Source organism: Erythrolamprus reginae, chromosome 5 (genome assembly GCF_031021105.1).
Source record: "Erythrolamprus reginae isolate rEryReg1 chromosome 5, rEryReg1.hap1, whole genome shotgun sequence".
Classification (NCBI taxonomy): domain Eukaryota; kingdom Metazoa; phylum Chordata; class Lepidosauria; order Squamata; family Dipsadidae; genus Erythrolamprus; species Erythrolamprus reginae.
The window spans coordinates 92,147,611-92,165,786 of NC_091954.1; the positions used below are offsets into that span (position 1 = coordinate 92,147,611).

Sequence of the window (18,176 nt, forward strand, 5' to 3'; positions counted from 1 at the left end):
TGATGACAAGGCGGTTAAACAATCATGAAGAATCAGAATTTTATGATATATGGAACAAATTGTACACATGGTTAAATAAAAAGGTAAAAATAAAATTTAAATGATTTGAAATTATATTGAAGTATTAGAATTAGTTATATCTTATCATTTTTATAGGTGTAAAGTACAGTGATACCTTGTCTTACAAACTTAATTGGTTCTGGGAGGAGGTTCTTAAGGTGAAAAGTTTGTAAGACGAAACAATGTTTACCATAGGAATCAATGGAAAAGCGATTAATGCGTGCAAGCCCAAAATTCACCCCTTTTGCCAGCCAAAGTGCCCATTTTTGCACTGCTAGGAGTCCCCTGAGGCTCCCCTCCATGGGAAACCCCACCTCCGGACTTCCGTGTTTTTGTGATGCTGCAGGGGAATCCCAGCAGGGGAATCCCAGCATCGCAAAAATGAGCGCTTTGCTGGCAACAGAAGTCCGGAGGTGGATTTTCACAGTGAAGGGAGCCTCATTGAAATTGCAGCATTGCAAAAACACCAAAGTCCTCGAAACCCCACCTCTGGACCTCTGTGTTTTTGCGATGCTGCCATTTCAATGTGGCTCCCTTCGCTAGGAAACCCCACCTCCAGGCTTCCGTTGCCAACGAAGCACCAATTTTTGTGCTGCTAGGATTCCCCTGCAGCATCACAAAAACACGGAAGTCCGGAAGTGGGGTTTCCCACGGAGGGGAGTCTCAGGAGAATCCCAGCAGCACAAAAACGGGTGCTTCGTTGGCAACGGAAGTCCGGAGGTGGGGCATCCCAGCAGCCGTGGTGGTTTTGTAGGTGAAAATAGTTTGTAAGAAGAGGCAAAAAAATCTTAAACCCCGGGTTTGTATCTTGAAAAGTTTGTATGACGAGGCGTTTGTAAGATGAGGTATATAAAACAAAAATGCTTCTTTTCATTCTATATCAATTTTAAATGTTATCAGTGAATTTTCTTTTTTCTGTATTAGATAGAGTTCAAAAATAAGTGGGGCAATGGCAACCCCAAATATATGTTAAATGTAAGTATGTCATGTTTGTCTTTTAATGAAAAATGTAATAAAGTTTAATTTAAAAAAAAAAGAAAACACATGACTCAGTTTTGAATAAAATAAACGAAAAAAAGAAGGCTTTTTCCTGTCCCTTCCTTTCTTCAGCCATGAGTCTGCATCTACACAGCTGCACAGCAAAGAAGAATCAACTTGTCTGTCTCTGGAGAATCCACCTGTTCCTTTATAGGCTGGCGAGTCATAAACATGAGAGAGCCTCATAAAAGCCTCTGGTTTTTTTTTCAAAACAGCTATTATTTTCTTCCAGCAGCTCGGAGTTAAAATGGCCAGCCGAAAACTGTGGCTATTGTGCATAGGATTATTTCTCTTCATACTGAAGCCCACCACAATAACTTCAGACCCTCCAAAGAAGCCCGAGGAAGAATGCAGACTCCTGGGGAAATTTGATTTACGTGGCTATGTGGAGGCTGAGGAAGCCGACCATGTTCTGGGAGGCATGTTCCCAATACACTTCAGGACCATCCTTGAGGATGATCCAACGAGTACACCTCCAAATTCTCCAAAATGTGAGGGGTAAGGTACTTCTTTTTTTTTTTTACTGTTGTTTGGGGAAAGTGTTTATGTCAGGCAAGAAGTGTTGTTCTCAGTCAGATATTTGTTGTCACAGCCCAAGACAAATGCTTAAGAGGGAGGCAGGGCTGCTGTGGAAGTTGAGGAGATCTTAGGCAACAAAGCTGCAGTCATGTAACTTTTCATACATTTTTGGATGCTTCTTCCCTTCACCAGTTTCTTATTCCTAGATTATGACTCCTTGGTGGTCTTTTACTTTCTCAATCCATCCCATGCGTCTTAACACCTCCTTTTATCTTGCAAGTAGGAACACTGATATTTTGACTTTCTTTTTGCTAACAATTAAAAGGTGGTTGGAATGAAGGTGGAGAAGGAAGAAGGAAAGAAAGGGATAGCCTCATCCATGCAGGACACTGGATCTGCACCCAGTAGTCCATCCACCCTAGAAGAGGCCAGAGTAAAAAGCCAGTTTTCAAATGTACCATAGATACTTGTTTCCTTGGTCCTGTTATCTTCTCTCTTCAAAGAGATTTGGAACAATCTCTTTGTTCTTTCCTGAACCCAACTCTTGGTTTTGGTATCATGGAGCACCTGGCAAAGCCTCCTTCAAACACTCTCTTTGAATGCCCCAAAGATATTCATCTAATTTCCAAGAAAAAGTAAGGCAACCTTAACATTTATTTATTTATTTATTTATTTATTAATTATTATTATTATTATTATTATTATTATTATTATTATTATTATTATGTCAGTACAGCACAGCAAACGAGATCACTATGCTGGATTTTGTATTTCATCACCAGTCGGGCGCTTCCCAAGCACCTAAGACTGCGTGATGTAGTGGCGAATTATGTTTGCCGATCCCAGTAAAGCGGCTTTTTGCAATTGACAGATGGAGATTTTGTCAATGCCGATGGTTTTTAAATGTCCGCTGAGATCCTTTGGTACTGCGCCCAGCATGCCAAGTACCACTGGGACCACTTTCACTGGCTTATGCCAGAGTCGTTGCAGCTTGATTTTTAGATCTTCGTATTCCACTAATTTCTCTAGCTGCTTCTCCTCAATTCTGCTGTCTCCTGGGATTGCAATGTCGATGATCCATACTTTCTTTTTCTCCACGATCACAATGTCTGGTGTGTTATGCTTCAGAATTCGGTCAGACTGAAGTCGGAAGTCCCACAGTAGTTTTGCTTGCTCATTTTCGACCACTTTTTCAGGCTTATGATCCCACTAGTTCTTTGCCACTGGTAAATGGTAGTTCCGGCACAAGTTCCAGTGGATCATCTGTGCCACAGCATCATGTCTATTATTATTATTATTATTATTATTATTATTATTATTATTATTATTATTATTAATTAGATTTGTATGCCGCCCCTCTCTGCAGACTCGGGGCGGCTCACAACAGTGATAAAAACAATATATAATGACAAATCTAATAATTAGAATCTAAAATAACAATAGTACATTTAAAAAATCTAAAAAGCAAGGAACCCCAATATAAAAAACATACATACAGTCATATCATGCACAAAAACTAGTTGTTCTGAGCCTAATATCATCAGCTGTGATTTAATTTTTTATACCAATAATGTTCAAAATTAACCTCAAGATTTGTAAAAAACATTATGCTTTGTCATCCATTACCTTAGCGGGAAGTTAATGACGTTAGTATGTTGAAACAGAGTTAATTTTATAAACAGGTTAAGGACCAACAGTTAGGACAGCAAAATTCATACTGATATATACGAGTCTATGGAGAGGGGCGTCATCCAAATCTAATAAATAAATAAATAAATATAACTGAAAGAGGGAATGAATGCTTCAACTCTACAATGGGGGAAAGGTAAAAGAAGCATCGCTGGGAGAGACATTTTGCTTTTCTGATAGAGCTCACCAATACTCCTGAACATACCAATACTTCTTGAGAGCCAAGTTTGTATAAGTGACTTATGAGAGACTAGATAATATTCAAATGGCATAGAAACAACTGTAGACCAACATTTGCCATAGAAAAAAATGCAGGTTTGATTGAGATCATTGGAATGATCTGTGCTGATGTGGTTATGGAAACCACTAATGGGGAAAAAATGAACTCCTTTACCTATGGGATAAGAATGGGTTACTACTAGAGTCCCCAGGTCTGCTTTGGAATCTTCAAACTACTTTAGTGGCTTCCAGGGATGTTTGCAATGCAGGAATCAGGAGATAAAAGCGGTACAGCCATTCAATGCCAGCTTGGTTTTTTATATGTATTCCCACTTACCCACAAATGCTCCAGATGGCTATCCCTCAACTGCACTGCTGAATTTCAGTGGCGTGTTTGATGAAACCTGGCAACATGTGATTTCTCCATGTTTTCAGGTTAAAATAGCTTTAACACTGTTTATAAAAGGAAACTTCACCTTCTTTGTATTAAGGAATAACTAGAAAATCCTAAACAGAGGCATATGTGACAGAGCCTGGTTCACTCATCATTGTTTCTCCCAAAGTATTAAACATGACTATTATGTTCCAAATATTGTCAAACTTTCAGAATACTATTTAAAATCAGATATACGTCTAGTCTCTCTGTCTCTCTGTCTCTCTCTCCCCTTCCTCCTCCCTCCCCCTGTGTGTGTGTCTCTGTGTTAAAGAAAGGTAACAACATTACCTCCGAGTCTGCGGAGAGGGGCGGCATACAAATCTGATTAATAAATAAATAAATAAATTAGCCAATATTAGCCAATATATTCAAGTTTTTCATGTGGAAATTCACTAAATTGCAAAAGCAAAAGTTAAACTTTTTAAAACACCCTTCCAAGAACCTGGTTAACCATAGTTATAATAGCTAACAAATAAAGAATTATAACTGGGCATGCTCACAATTTATCTACCAAATTTTCTTTAAATGTATTGTATCTCCATGTAGAAAGGATAAGAATCATCTTCAGACAGTCCGATAGGAGTTGGGAGGCTTATAAATTTAATAAATTAAATTATTATTTTTAAAATATTCTCTGAGGAGCCCAGCAGTTCCAAGATTTTTTTTCTCAGTTAATAGTTTCAAAGTAACATATAGCATTGCCCACTGAATGGGTAATGTAAGATTCTATGATATCTGTTCCCAATTTCTTATATATTGTCCCATTTTTATTTTATTTTATCACGGTTTTGTAATTTTTGGTGATAATAAATTAACAACAAGTCCCTGTAAAATAATTCTAATAATAGATTTAGGGTCCTTGGAATTTCAGAGGCAACAAGGATATTGAGTCAAACAATATATACAGCAAGTATTTCAGCTTATTTTATGTATGGCCATTCAATCTTTAAGATTTAAGATTTAATTGGATTTGTATGCCGCCCGTCTCCGGGGACTCAGGGCGGCTCACAGCATATACAAAAAAACCAGAAAATGGTAATAAACAATCCAATTAATAATAAATTTAAAACAATCTTTAAAATTCTAATTGTTTTAGAAAAGCTATCATTACCATTCATTCGACAATCATACTGAAAACATTCATTGGTCAGGGCGGAAAATCTAAAAACCCCACTTTGAATTGTGTCTAGAAACAGATCGGCAGCCAACGCACTTTGAAGTAAATTACTCCTTTTGTAAAATCTCAAACATTTTGAAGTTATCATTATGTAAGTCTTAGTTACAGTATGTATAATGATACCACTGTGTGGTCATGTTTTCCAAATCAAAAACTAATTCCAGCCATTTTTAAATAAGAATTGCTCAACAATATCAATTTTTCATGAAAATAAAGAATCAACTTGAATTTTCTGCCCAGTAAGATCCAGATATGTTTGACAGCCTTTGGTGCTGGAAAGGTAATCAAATTCGTACTGTTACACGTGTTAGAACCAAGAACTTTCTGTTAAATACTAACTCTCAAATTAATCCAACAATGGTAACTAATCAACTTAATTTCCATTCCAGTGCATTGTTGAGGTGAATATATAAGGTCAAAGTTACCAAAAGAATTAAAAGGCAATAGAGCTGTATCTTTAACAGAGAGAATATGGGCATTTGCTTCTTCCAGTACCAAGCCTGGCGGCCTAAATGAGTCTTAAGACTCTTGTGGAAGGCAAGGGGAGTAGGGGCAGTATAAGTCTCCGAGGAGAGCTGATTCCAGAGGGATGGGCCCCCACAGAGAAGGCTCTTCCCCTAGGCTCCACCAACCAACATTGTCTATCTGACGGGACCTGGAGAAGGCCGACTCTGCGGAACTTGTCCGGTTGCTAGGATTTGTGCGGTAGAAGGCACTCCTGTAGGTATTTTGGCCCAATGCCATGTAGGGCTTTGTAGGCCATAACCAACACTTTGAATTGCGTCCGGAAACCAATTGGAAGCCAATGAAGTCTGCAAATGTTGGAGAGATATGTACATGTTTGATTGCTCTCGCGGTTGCGTTCTGCACAATTTGCAGTTTCCTAACGCTCTTTAGAGGTAGCCCCATGTAGAGAGTATTGCAGTAGTTGAACCTCGAGGTGATAAGGGCAGGAATGACTGTGAGTAAAGACTCCATCCAAATAGGGCCGCAACTGGTGCACTAGGTGAACCTGGGAAAATGCTCCCCTTTGATTACTGCAACGCTCTCTACATGGGGCTACCTTTGAAAAGTGTTCGGAAACTTCAGATCGTGCAGAACGCGGCTGCGAGAGCCATCGTGGGGCTTCCTAGATTCGCCCACGTTTCTGCAATCCCAGCGACCGATAAGGTCCCACAGAGTTGGCCTTCTCTGGGTCCCGTCAACCAAACAATGTCGTTTGGCAGGTCCCAGGGGAAGAGCCTTCTCTGTGGCAGCCCCAGCCCTCTGGAATCAACTCCCCCCGGAGATTAGAACTGCCCCCCCACTCCTTGTCTTTCGTAAATTACTCAAGACCCATCTATACCGCCAGGCATGGGGGAGTTGAGACACTTTTCCCCCAGGCTTTTTTATATTTATGTTTGGGTATGTATATGTTGTTTGCTTTTTTAAATATGATAGGGTTTTATGTGCTTTTTAATATTAGATTTGTTTTCGCTGGAATATTGTTTTTATTATTGTTGTGAGCCGCCCCGAGTCTTCGGAGAGGGGCGGCATACAAATCTAATAAATTGAATTGAATTGAATTGAATTTGTTGTTCCTTGTTAGCCATCCAAAGGCAGGTATATGAGATGGGTGGCTATATAAACTTATTATATTACATTGTAGGATCCTTAAACAGCCTTAAAGTCTGCCTTTGCACCAAACTCCCAGCCCACGAGCCAGATACATCATGCACTAGCCACACCCACACCCATTTTAGCAAAGGGGGGGGGGTAAGTCCTGATACGTCATGTGATGCTGCCATGATGACATGAGTTTGACACCCCTGCCTTACGAGAACAGGTAAAATTGATAACTGAACTAATTAGCAAGGGAGATAGAGAGGTCTTCTTCACTAGAGCCTGGTGGCTCAGTGATTGCATGTGTTTTATTTATTTAGTGAGGTTTATATGCCACCCAATTCCAGTGCTCTCTGGGTGGCTCACAATAATAACAAAAATTAGAACAAATATAAAAAGGTTACAATAACAGCAATAAAATATTAAAAACCCGTAATCATAGTCCTTTAAAATCATACATACCCTCAGTCATTCATGCTCCCAGACCCACCAGAAAAGCCAGGTCTTAATGGCTTTTGGGAATGCCGCTAGGACAGGGATAATACGGATCTCCAGAGGCAGTTGGTTCCAATGCGTTGGAGCCACCACATAGAAGGCCCTTGCCCATGCTCCCACCGACCAACATTGTTTGGCGGACAGGACCCAGAGAAGGCCAACTCTGTGTGCCCTTATTGGCCTCTAAGAAGTGTGAGGTAGCAGGCAGTCCTGTAAATAGACTGACGGTAAGTTCACAGGCTTTAAAGCATTGTGAAGCAGTATATAAATGTTCTTGCTATTGCTAGATACATTCTGTCTGTTTCAACCGAGACTAGGAAACCATGAGGATAGGATACTTTACTCAGAAAATTAAAATTAAGAATGCAAATTAGGGAATTGGATTTGATGACTTAAGAGACTAAGTGGATTCCTATGGTATACTTAACTCAAATAAAAATTTAGATGCTGCATTCCAGTAGAGAAGAATATATGTAGCACAAGGTTAGTTGCAATCATAGTAAATTAGTTTTTATCTTCTGTGTTTGGTTTGTCCATTTCCATGAAAACATTTACGGTTTTACAATACTTTAAAACGGGGACTAACCCTCCTGCTTTATCTGGACTTGGTGCTCTCCGAGTTTGGTTGTTTTCTCGAAGATGTTTTATTGCACAAACTAAGTGATATCATCACCAAGACCCTGATCTACAAATATTCGGGGTTGGGGGGTGGGGGAGGCAACTTGAGATCAGTTTAGTTTGTCCTGCAGGTCGTGTTAGTACTCCATCTGGTATACAGACCTGATAAACCAAGGCAAATAAGCCAAGCTCAATATAGACAATTCAACCATAAGGTTTGCCATAAGCTGAAAGCAGATCGTGCACACCATGATTGAAAGTGGAAAATGCTAAACAAACACCAGATACTCTTTGCCTGTCTCAGATGCCTAAGTGTCGACAACGAATGCTCTTTTTAATGCTGATTGGATATTTATACGTTCTTTGCATGAGTGGCTTCAAAGATTGAGATAATTCTTCTAGTAACTCTGCAATCATAGAGAACTATGGGGATTACCAGTAGATCCATTGTTCATTCACACTCAGAAAATTTCACCCTGAATGTTGAGATGAAGTAAAAATAGTAATAAAGTTACTGAAAATGATAAAGCACCTGGAATAGTTGGAATAATGGTTGAAGAATTCAAAATTTATTTATTTATTTATTTATTTACTTACTTACTTACTTACTTACTTACTTACTTATTTAGTCCAATGCATAATACACATTGAAGAGAATAGATATGTAATAATATAAATAAAGAAAAGAATAGAAGAAAAGATATAAAAGTATAGGTGAACATATTTGAAAGGAAGAAAAGATAAATGAGATAAGGAGAGACAATTGGACAGGGGACGGAAGGCACACTGGTGCACTTAGGCACGCCCCTTACTGACCTCAAAGGAACCGGGAGAGGTCAATTGTGGATAGTCTAAGGGGAAAATGTTGAGGGTTAGGGGTGTTGAAGTTCAACTAGACCCAGTGACTAATTCATTGTTATGATTCATCTAATACTCAAGACCCTTTCTGTATAAACACAAACAATTATAATCCTTATTTTGATAAAAGGTATTAGTTACAGAGACATAAACTTTCTTGCTATCGTTGGAAATGTCCTCGTGAGAATCTCTGCTTCAGGAAACAGTGGGAACAGACAACCAGGAGTTATTTCCATCCAAGCTGAGGATGTTGTGACCAGATTTTCACCAGCAGACAATCCATGTAAAAGAAAATTTGATTTAAAAAAAATAGTTGTATTTATTGACTTTCGAAGAGTGTTCAACAGTTTATACTGCCCTCTTTGTAGAATGCACTGCAATTCAATTCAATTCAATTCAATTTATTAGATTTGTATGCCACCCCTCTCCGAAGACTTTATTGGATTTGTATGCATGCCCATAAAATTGAGAGCCTATTGCTAAAAACTCAGCTTTGCTATAATCAAGAAAGGTTTTGTTGGTAGATGGAGTAGAGTTAACTGGATAATATAATTTATTTATTTATTCATTTGTCCAATACACAAATACATAGGAAGAAAAATAGACATATAGTAATATATATAAGGGTAAAAGTGAACTTAGAGGAGAGGATATATGAAAGAAAGAGAATATACATGATAAGTGAGAGAAAGGAAAGACAATTGGACAGGGGATGAAAGGCACACCAGTGCACTTATGTACGCCCCTTACTGGCCTCTTAGGAACCTGGAGAGGTCAATCATGGAGAGTCTAAGGGAGAAGTGTTGGGGGTTAGGGGTTGACACAATTGAGTCCGGTAATGAGTTCCACGCTTTGATAACTCGATTGTTGAAATCATATTTTTTACAGTCAAGTTTGGCGCGGTTCGTATTAAGTTTGAATCTGTTGCATGCTCTTGTGTTGTTGCGGTTGAAGCTGAAGTAGTCATTGACCGGAAGGACATTGCAGAATATGATCTTGTGGGCAATACTCAAATCATGTTTTAGGCACCATAGTTCTAGGCTTTCTCAACTACTGTATTCAGCAGAAATATTTTTATTAATAATGAAATATTCTTAATCAAATATAATAACAAGTGAACTTTGGGATCTTCTACTTGCAAAAGCACTTAGGGCTAACAGTTTCATTTTGAGTGATTCAACTACTTGCTTTCTTTACTTATGAGGGGGTGACATTAGCCATATATGTTTAGAGAAAGTAGCACTAGCTCCAATTCCCTTGGCATTCATGGAACATTTGCAGAATTGCAAAAATATACATGCACATTGTTTAAGAAAAATATTTCTTAAAACCTTGTTTTCGATACCACTGTTTTCATGTAATATTTTTTGAAAGCAGTAGTATCTCTGATTACTTTGAATTATTGCTTTGGAGGAAATCTGGGTATAGTTGTAACCTGCTGGCAAATTTGAAGTCTTGTGTTACAATCTCAATTCTGAAATGACTTAGATATACTTTATATGCAAATTATTCCAGTATATGTCATATGGATAAATGGCATAGCCCATTTATCTTTGGAGGTTTTTTCTCCCATTCATTCATAGAAACATAGAAACATAGAAGTATGACGGCAGAAAAAGACCTCATGGTCCATCTAGTCTGCCCTTATACTATTTTCTGTATTTTATCTTAGGATGGATATATGTTTATCCCAGGCATGTTTAAATTCAGTTACTGTGGATTTATCTACCACGTCTGCTGGAAGTTTGTTCCAAGGATCTACTACTCTTTCAGTAAAATAATATTTTCTCATGTTGCTTTTGATCTTTCCCCCAACTAACCTCAGATTGGGTCCCCTTGTTCTTGTGTTCACTTTCCTATTAAAAATACTTCCCTCCTGGACCTTATTTAACCCTTTAATATATTTAAATGTTTCGATCATGTCCCCCCTTTTCCTTCTGTCCTCCAGACTACACAGATTGAGTTCATTAAGTCTTTCCTGATACGTTTTATGCTTAAGACCTTCCACCATTCTTGTAGCCCGTCTTTGGACCCGTTCAATTTTGTCAATATCTTTTTGTAGGTGAGGTCTCCAGAACTGAACACAGTATTCCAAATGTGGTCTCACCAGCATTCTATATAGCGGGATCATAATCTCCCTCTTCCTGCTTGTTATACCTCTAGCTATGCAGCCAAGCATCCTACTTGCTTTCCCTACCGCTTGACTGCACTGTTCACCCATTTTGAGACTGTCAGAAATCACTACCCCTAAATCCTTCTCTTCTGAAGTATTTGCTAACACAGAACTGCCAATACAATACTCAGATTGAGGATTCCTTTTCCCCAAGTGCATTATTTTGGGAAAAAGGAATCATGTGATAAAAAACAAGCAATGGTTACAAATAATGTAAAAATGATATCTCATGTATTAGCATGACAGTACACATACAGAACAAGGAGGTGATCTCAATCTGTTTAAGAAACTTGGTTTGTATTAAGGAAATATTACAAATTTAGGATTTGTGTGTAAGTTACCAGTTTAACTAAAAAGGTGCTGGCAGTTGTGAGTTTGTAATACTGCATATTTTAGTTTTAATAACCCATAAACTATTTTTCGTAGACTGGTTGAAATAATAATATTAATATTAATAATAAAAACAACAACAACAACAACAACAGAGATAGAAGGGACCTTGGAGGTCTTCTAGTCCAACCCTCTGCTTAGGCAGGAAACCCTACACTACTTCAGACAAATGGTTATTCAACATCATCTTAAAAACTTCCAGTATTGAAACATTCACAACTTCTGGAGGCGAGCAGTTCCACTGATTAATTGTTTTGTCAGGAAATGTATCCTTAGTTCTAAGTTGCTTCTCTCCTTGTTTAGTTTCCACACATTGCTTCTAGTTCTAATCCCAGGTTCTTTGGAGAATAGTTTGACTCCCTCTTCTTTGTGGCAACCCCTGAGATTTTGGAATATTGCTATCATGTTTCCCAGAGTCCTTCTTTTCATTAAACTAGACATACGCAGTTCCTGCAACCTTTCTTCATATGTTTTGGTCTCCAGTCCCCTAATCACCTTTGTTGCTCTTCTCTGCACTCTTTATAGATTCTCAACAAATCCTTTTTACATTTGTGGAGGCCAAAACTGAATGCACTATTCCAAGCGTGGCCTTACTAAGGTGTTATAAAGTGATATTAACACTTCATGTGATCTTGAGTTTATCCCTCTGTCAATGCAGCCTAGACCGTGTTGGCTTTTTTGGCAGCTGCTGCACACTGCTGGCTCATATTTAAATGGTGGTCCACTAGGCCTCCAAGATCCCTCTCGCAGTTACTACTGTTAAGCAAGTTACTATATATACAGTGATCCCTCGATTTTCGCGGTCTCGATTTTCGCGAAACGCTATACCACGGTTTTTCAAAAAATATTAATTAAAAAATACTCCACGTTTTTTTTGCTATACCATGGTTTTTCCCACCCGATGACATCATACGTCATCACCAAGAGTCACTTCTCTGTCTCTTTCTCTTTCTTTCCTGTCATTCTCTGCTTCAATCATTTTCTCATTTCTCTTTTTTTCTCCCCTTTTTTCTATCATTTCTCTCTCTCTTCCTTCCACTCTTCTCTCTCTTTCTTCCTCTCTCTCACTCTCTTCCTTCCTTTCTCATCTTTCTTTCTCTCTCTCTTTCTCTATCTTGCTTCTTCCTCTCTCACACTCTCTTCCTCCCTCTCTCATCTCTTTCTTTCCTTCTCTCTCTTTCTCTATCTCTCCCCCTCTTGCTCTCGAGCGGCCGGGCCGGGCGAGCGGCGGGCGAGCGGGTGGGCGAGCAGGCGGGCGGGCGAGCAAACGGGTGAGCGGCGAGCGAGCGAGCAGCCGGGCGAGCGAACGGGTGAGCGGCGAGCGAGCGAGTGGCCGGGCGAGCGAACGGGCGAGTGGCCGGGCGGGCGGGCAAGTGGCGAACGGCGGGCGGGCGCTGGGGGGGCGGGGGCAGCCGACATTTAAAGCAATCTTTGTCGGCTTCCGCACTTTCGTCGCTCCCCGCCTCCACCATCTGTGCATGCGCGGCCATGGAAAAAGGGCGCGCATGCGCAGATGGTGTTTTTACTTCCACACCACTATACCGCGGAAAATCAATTATCGCGGGAGGTCTTGGAACGTAATCCCCGCGATAATCGAGGGATCACTGTACTGTATCTGTACATTTTGTTTTTCTTGCCTAAATGTAGAACTTTACTTTTTTTCACCATTGAATTTGATTTTGTTAGATAGCGCTCAATGTTCAAGTTTATCAAGATCTTTCTGTATCTTGAGCCTATTTTCTATTCCTGCCAGTTTGATGTCATCTGCAAATTTGATGAGTTCCCCATCTATCCCCTCTTCCAAGTCATGTAGATGCAGTTCCATTGAGCACTACATGTTGAGCGTGATTGGTCAGCCAGTTTTGAATCCATCTGAATCCATTTTTCTATTTTATCTAGTGGTAGGTTATGGTCTACTTTATCAAATGCCTTATTGAAGTCCAAGTAAATTACATTGGCATCATTCCTCTGGTTCTCTAATCTTGTCTCTTTGTCAAAGAATGCAATAGGATTAGTCTGGCATGATGTATTTTTGGCAAACCCATGTTGGTTGTTGGTGATTACTTTGTTTGCTTCTAGGTGTTCATTGATTCGTTGCTTGATTATCTTTTACAGAATCTTCCCTGGTATTGAAGTCAGGCTGATAGGTCTGTAGTTCCCTGGATCTATTTTTTCTCCTTTTTTGAAGATGGGAACTGCATCAGTTCTTTTCCATTCCTCTGGCAGTTCCCCGGTGCTCCAGGATCTTTGAAAGATACAGTTCAGTGATTCTGAGATCTCGTCTGCCAGTTCCTTCAGAACCTTGGGGTGTAATCCATCTGGTCCGGGTGATTTGAACTCGTCTACAATAGACAGGTGTTCCCTTACCATTTTCTTCCCTATTTTATCTTGTGTTCCTGATATGTTTTTCGTGATGTTGTTTTGATGGATTGGACTGTTTTCTCCCCCTTTGTGTAAAGACAGATGCAAAAAATGAGTTAAGTAGCTCTGCTTTCTCCCTGTTGATTGTCACCTTCTTGCCACTTCCTCCCTGCAATGGACCAATTGTTTCTTTGACTTTTTTCTTGTTTTTAATGTGTTGGAAGAAGCTTTTTTGTTACTTTTTACTTTTGTTGCAAGCCTCTGTTCTTTGTGAGCCTTAACTTTCCTCACTTCATCTTTACAGGCTCGGGCTATTTGCTGATATTCTGTCTTAGTTATTTCCCCCTCTTTCCACTTTTTATACTTGTCATTTTTGTCTTTCAATTTGTCAGACAGTTCTTTATGCAGCCATGCTGGTTTCTTTTGAGACCTATTATTTTTCTTCTTCATTGGTATTGTGTTAGACTGGGCTTTTATAATCTCACTTTTCAAATTTTCCCAAGTTTCTTAAGTTGTTTTTCCCTTGAGGATTCTCATCCTTGAGGATTCTTGTCCCAAGTTCTCTCTACGTTTATTGAAATTAGCTGTCTTGTTTGGATGCGTGTGCAGCTGTGCCCCCCCCCCATGTACCCCAGTGTGAGAATTGGCTTCTGCGCATGCAGAATGCTCCAGTGAGCTTGATTTCAGCAATTATCACATGCGTGGAAACAAAAATATCAGAAAAAATTGCCAAAATCGTGTTTGAAAGCACATTAAAAATGCAAAAAAGAGGGACCACCTTGGTGGAAACGTAACAGCATTCCATGCATCTTCAGCATTTAGTCATGCTGGCCACATGACCATGGAATCATCATCAGACAGCACTGGCCCTTTGGCTTAAAAACGGAGATGACCATCACCTATTAGAGTCAGGAATGACTAGGAGGGATGTGCGAGGGGAACCTTTACCTTTTACCTTTAATGTTCATTATTGAGAGGATCCTTCCTTCCTTTTTTAAAATTTATTTAAAACAAAAACAAAACGTAACATTAAAAACAGACAAAAACTCACAAACATAAAAAGAGATACACATATCTCAATTTCCACCGGAAGCACATACAGAGTTGATTAAGTTTTTACATCCGGAATTAGAACACTCTCTAAAGAGTGAATAGAATAAAAAGAAAAGAAAAGGAAGTTTTAGTAAAGAACAGTGTTTGGAAAAAAACAAAAAAGCCCCAACTTCAAAGATTTAAAAAAAGAAAAGAAAATATTAATGATTGATCCTTTTAAACCTTGCGGTCTATTTTACATATTGATCATTTCTATTTTTAAACCAGTTATAAAATTTATCCCAAACTCTATAATAAGTCTACGGTCTATGGAGAGGGGCGGCATTCAAATCAAATCAAATCAAATCAAATCAAATCAAATCAAATCAAATCAAATCAAATCAAATCAAATCAAATCAAATCAAATCAAATCAAATCAAATCAAATCAAATCAAATCAAATCAAATCAAATCAAATCAAATCAAATCAAATCAAATCAAATCAAATCAAATCAAATCAAATCAAATCAAATCAAATCAAATCAAATCAAATCAAATCAAATCAAATCAAATCAAATCACAAACAAATAAATGATCCATTTTTTCTTTCCCATCTAAACCTTTAGTTAACATATCCATTTCGGTACATTCTAATTTTTTTTAATAATCATTTCTTCATTTGGGATGCCCACATTTTTCCATAGTTGAGCATGTATTATTCTGGCTGCTGTTAAAATGTGTGTAATCAAATCTTTATCTTCCTTTTTGTATGATTTGTTAAAAATCCCGAATAGAAAGAATTCTGTTTCTTCCCTCGATTTTTTTCTTTTAAAATTTCTAATAACCATTCCTCTATAATTTTCCAGTGGTTTTTTGCTTCTACTTTAGTTTAGGATGGACTATACATGCTCTCTGCACAATTTCTGTCAGGAGTTTATTCCACAGCATATTAAGGTTTTTCTCAAAACCAGTCACACTCCCTGCCTGCAATTTACTGTTCAATTCAGTAATTACATGATTTCATATAATTACAGCATTTAACTTACCTCCAGATGAGAACTTCACGTTTTTCAGAACCAATTTTTGGCCTGTGTACTTTTATGGTGTTGGCTAATTTTTTGTGGGCTTTACTTTCTTGGAAATTAGGGAAGAGGGTGAGATGAGGAAGTTGCATCACTGCTGTGAGGAACGAGTGGGGAAATTTTATATCTCTTATCTCACCCTATTTTCTGTTCTGCCGGTGTGTCTCAACCGCCCATAATTACAGGGTAATTAGTCCAGGAAGACACACACCACATGATAAAAGGAAAACCCAAAAGTTTTTATAAACAGAAAAACAGAAACAGCTCCCTTTTTAAACGTCGAAGGGATTTTCTGGTACACACAAGGCACAGGTGAAATGCAGTGCAATTGCTCAACTGGGAAATTGAGTCCAATTCTAAAGTCCAGAGAGTCCACACACACACAATCCTGAACAGCAAAAACCACGATCTTGATGAAACAATGAATCAGATAAACTGCCATGAGGCTAAAACACCAGGCTGCACTTTTATCTGTAGCACTAATTAGAGCAACCCCACCCAACCACAGGTGGCCTCATTTTCTCTTGTAATAATCCTTCAGTTGTTGTCTCCTATGCATCACTCTACGCATGCGTGGATGTGTCATTAATTCTTGTTCAGAATCCAGGGATGATACAGATGACTGATCTCCTGCTGGGCTGTCTGCCAAACTCCCCTCTTCCCTGTCACTCACGCTTCCTTGGTCAGAGGAGACTTCGTCGGCAGATTCTACTGGGAGCAAAACAGGCCTGCGGCATATGGATGTTTCCCCCACATCCACCTGCACATTCCTTGGGGCAGGAGTTGGGCCAGAGCTAACCACAAGATTTTCCAGGTCCTGGATTAAGAATTATCTCATTTCCATCATTAGATAGTCACCTATTCCTAATTCTTCCTGCTTAGAACTGAACAAAATATACATTTCCATCCCTCCCATGCCACAGTCATAGAAATGTTCCACCTTTCAAAAGGTCCTGATTGCTACTTATTCAACCACAGGGTTTAACAGTGGATTTTACACATACAAATGATAGTATTTTACATATCAGCTCAGGATTTTTAGCTTTAAGTCAGCCAATTGCTGGGCCTGTGTATCCTGTACCATAGTAATTTGTTCATTTTATATGAGATAGAGATGGGGAGGTTTCTTGCAAGACTGGATGTGTTTGTGGGAATTTGTGGGGTGAAAATGTCCCAGGAAAACATCAATGGAAGCATTATAACATAATACTAAAATGATTATATTGGTCATTAAAAAAAAATTCACTATACTTTTTTAACAGCATTCCCAAATTTGAATTTTGTTTTTCACCATTGCCTAAATTTTTTTATGATTAAAGGTAGAAATGGTATCTGCTCTTTTTCTCCCTGCTCAGAATTTTTTCACTTTGTGCTATTCTGAGAAAAGCAGGATAGCAGGCAATCCACAAATAATCTGGCTGGAAAGAATATCACATGTTGAAATATATTGGCACACACATGCATTCTCCAAGAAAAAATATTAATATCTCTGTGTGTGTGTGTGAGCCTTTCCACTGAGATAATACTGGCAGTAGATTTACTATTTGTTTACTCATTTACTTTACAGTGATACCTTGTCTTACGAACTTAATTGGTTCCAGGACGAGGTTTGTAAGGTGAAAAGTTCATAAAATGAAACAATGTTTCCCATAGAAATCAATGGAAAAGCGATTAATGTGTGCAAGCCCATAATTCACCCCTTTTGGCAGCCGAAGCACCTGTTTTTGCACTGGTGGGATTCCCCTGAGGCTCCCCTCCATGGGAAACCCCACCTCTGGACTTCCGCGTTTTTGCGATGCTGCAGGGGAATCCCAGCAGAGGAATCCCAGCATCGCAAAAACGGGCGCTTCACTGGCAATGGAAGTCCGGAGGTGGGGTTTCCCATGGAGGGGAGCCTCAGGGGAATCCCAGCAGCGAAAAAACGGGCACTTTGCTGGCAACGGAAGTATGGAGGTGGGGCATCCCAGCGGCAGTGGTGGGTTCGTAAGGTGAAAATAGTTCGAAAGAAGAGACAAAAAAATCTTAAACCCCAGGTTCGTATCTCAAATCGTTTGTATGACGAGGGGTTCGTAAGATGAGGTATCACTGTATTTACTTTGAAGTTCTTTGATTGCTATAATAGTAGGAACTTGAACTGTGGTTTAAATATTTTATGAAAAAGATTAAAAAACAGAACTGTATGTTCATGTTATGTGTGATAATTGCTAGAGACTCAAGAGGTGTTTATAAGATTCATTTTTTAGCAACAAATATGTGTATCGTTCAGAGCTGGACACTTTGAATGGAACTTTGAAATGACACATAAAACTTCCTCTTGTATTTATTGTACGTGCTTTAATTTCCAAGCAAGAGCTCAGCTTTCTAGCTTCAAAGTACAAAAGACAGACTTCTAACATTCCCAATTTGATCCAGCAGAGCTGTTTTCAGG

The 18,176-nt window shown here is 39.0% G+C and overlaps 1 protein-coding gene across 1 annotated transcript in view; it reads left to right on the top strand.

Annotated features, from left to right (window-relative positions):
• Window positions 1-1,345: 1,345 nt before the first annotated feature.
• The window catches only part of LOC139168515 (vomeronasal type-2 receptor 1-like), a 40,941-nt gene continuing 24,110 nt past the window's right edge, over window positions 1,346-18,176 (top strand). Inside the window, exon 1 of the mRNA XM_070754131.1 lies at window positions 1,346-1,596. Within this exon, the coding sequence (XP_070610232.1) occupies window positions 1,346-1,596 (251 nt within the window). The remainder of the gene's footprint in view (window positions 1,597-18,176) is intronic.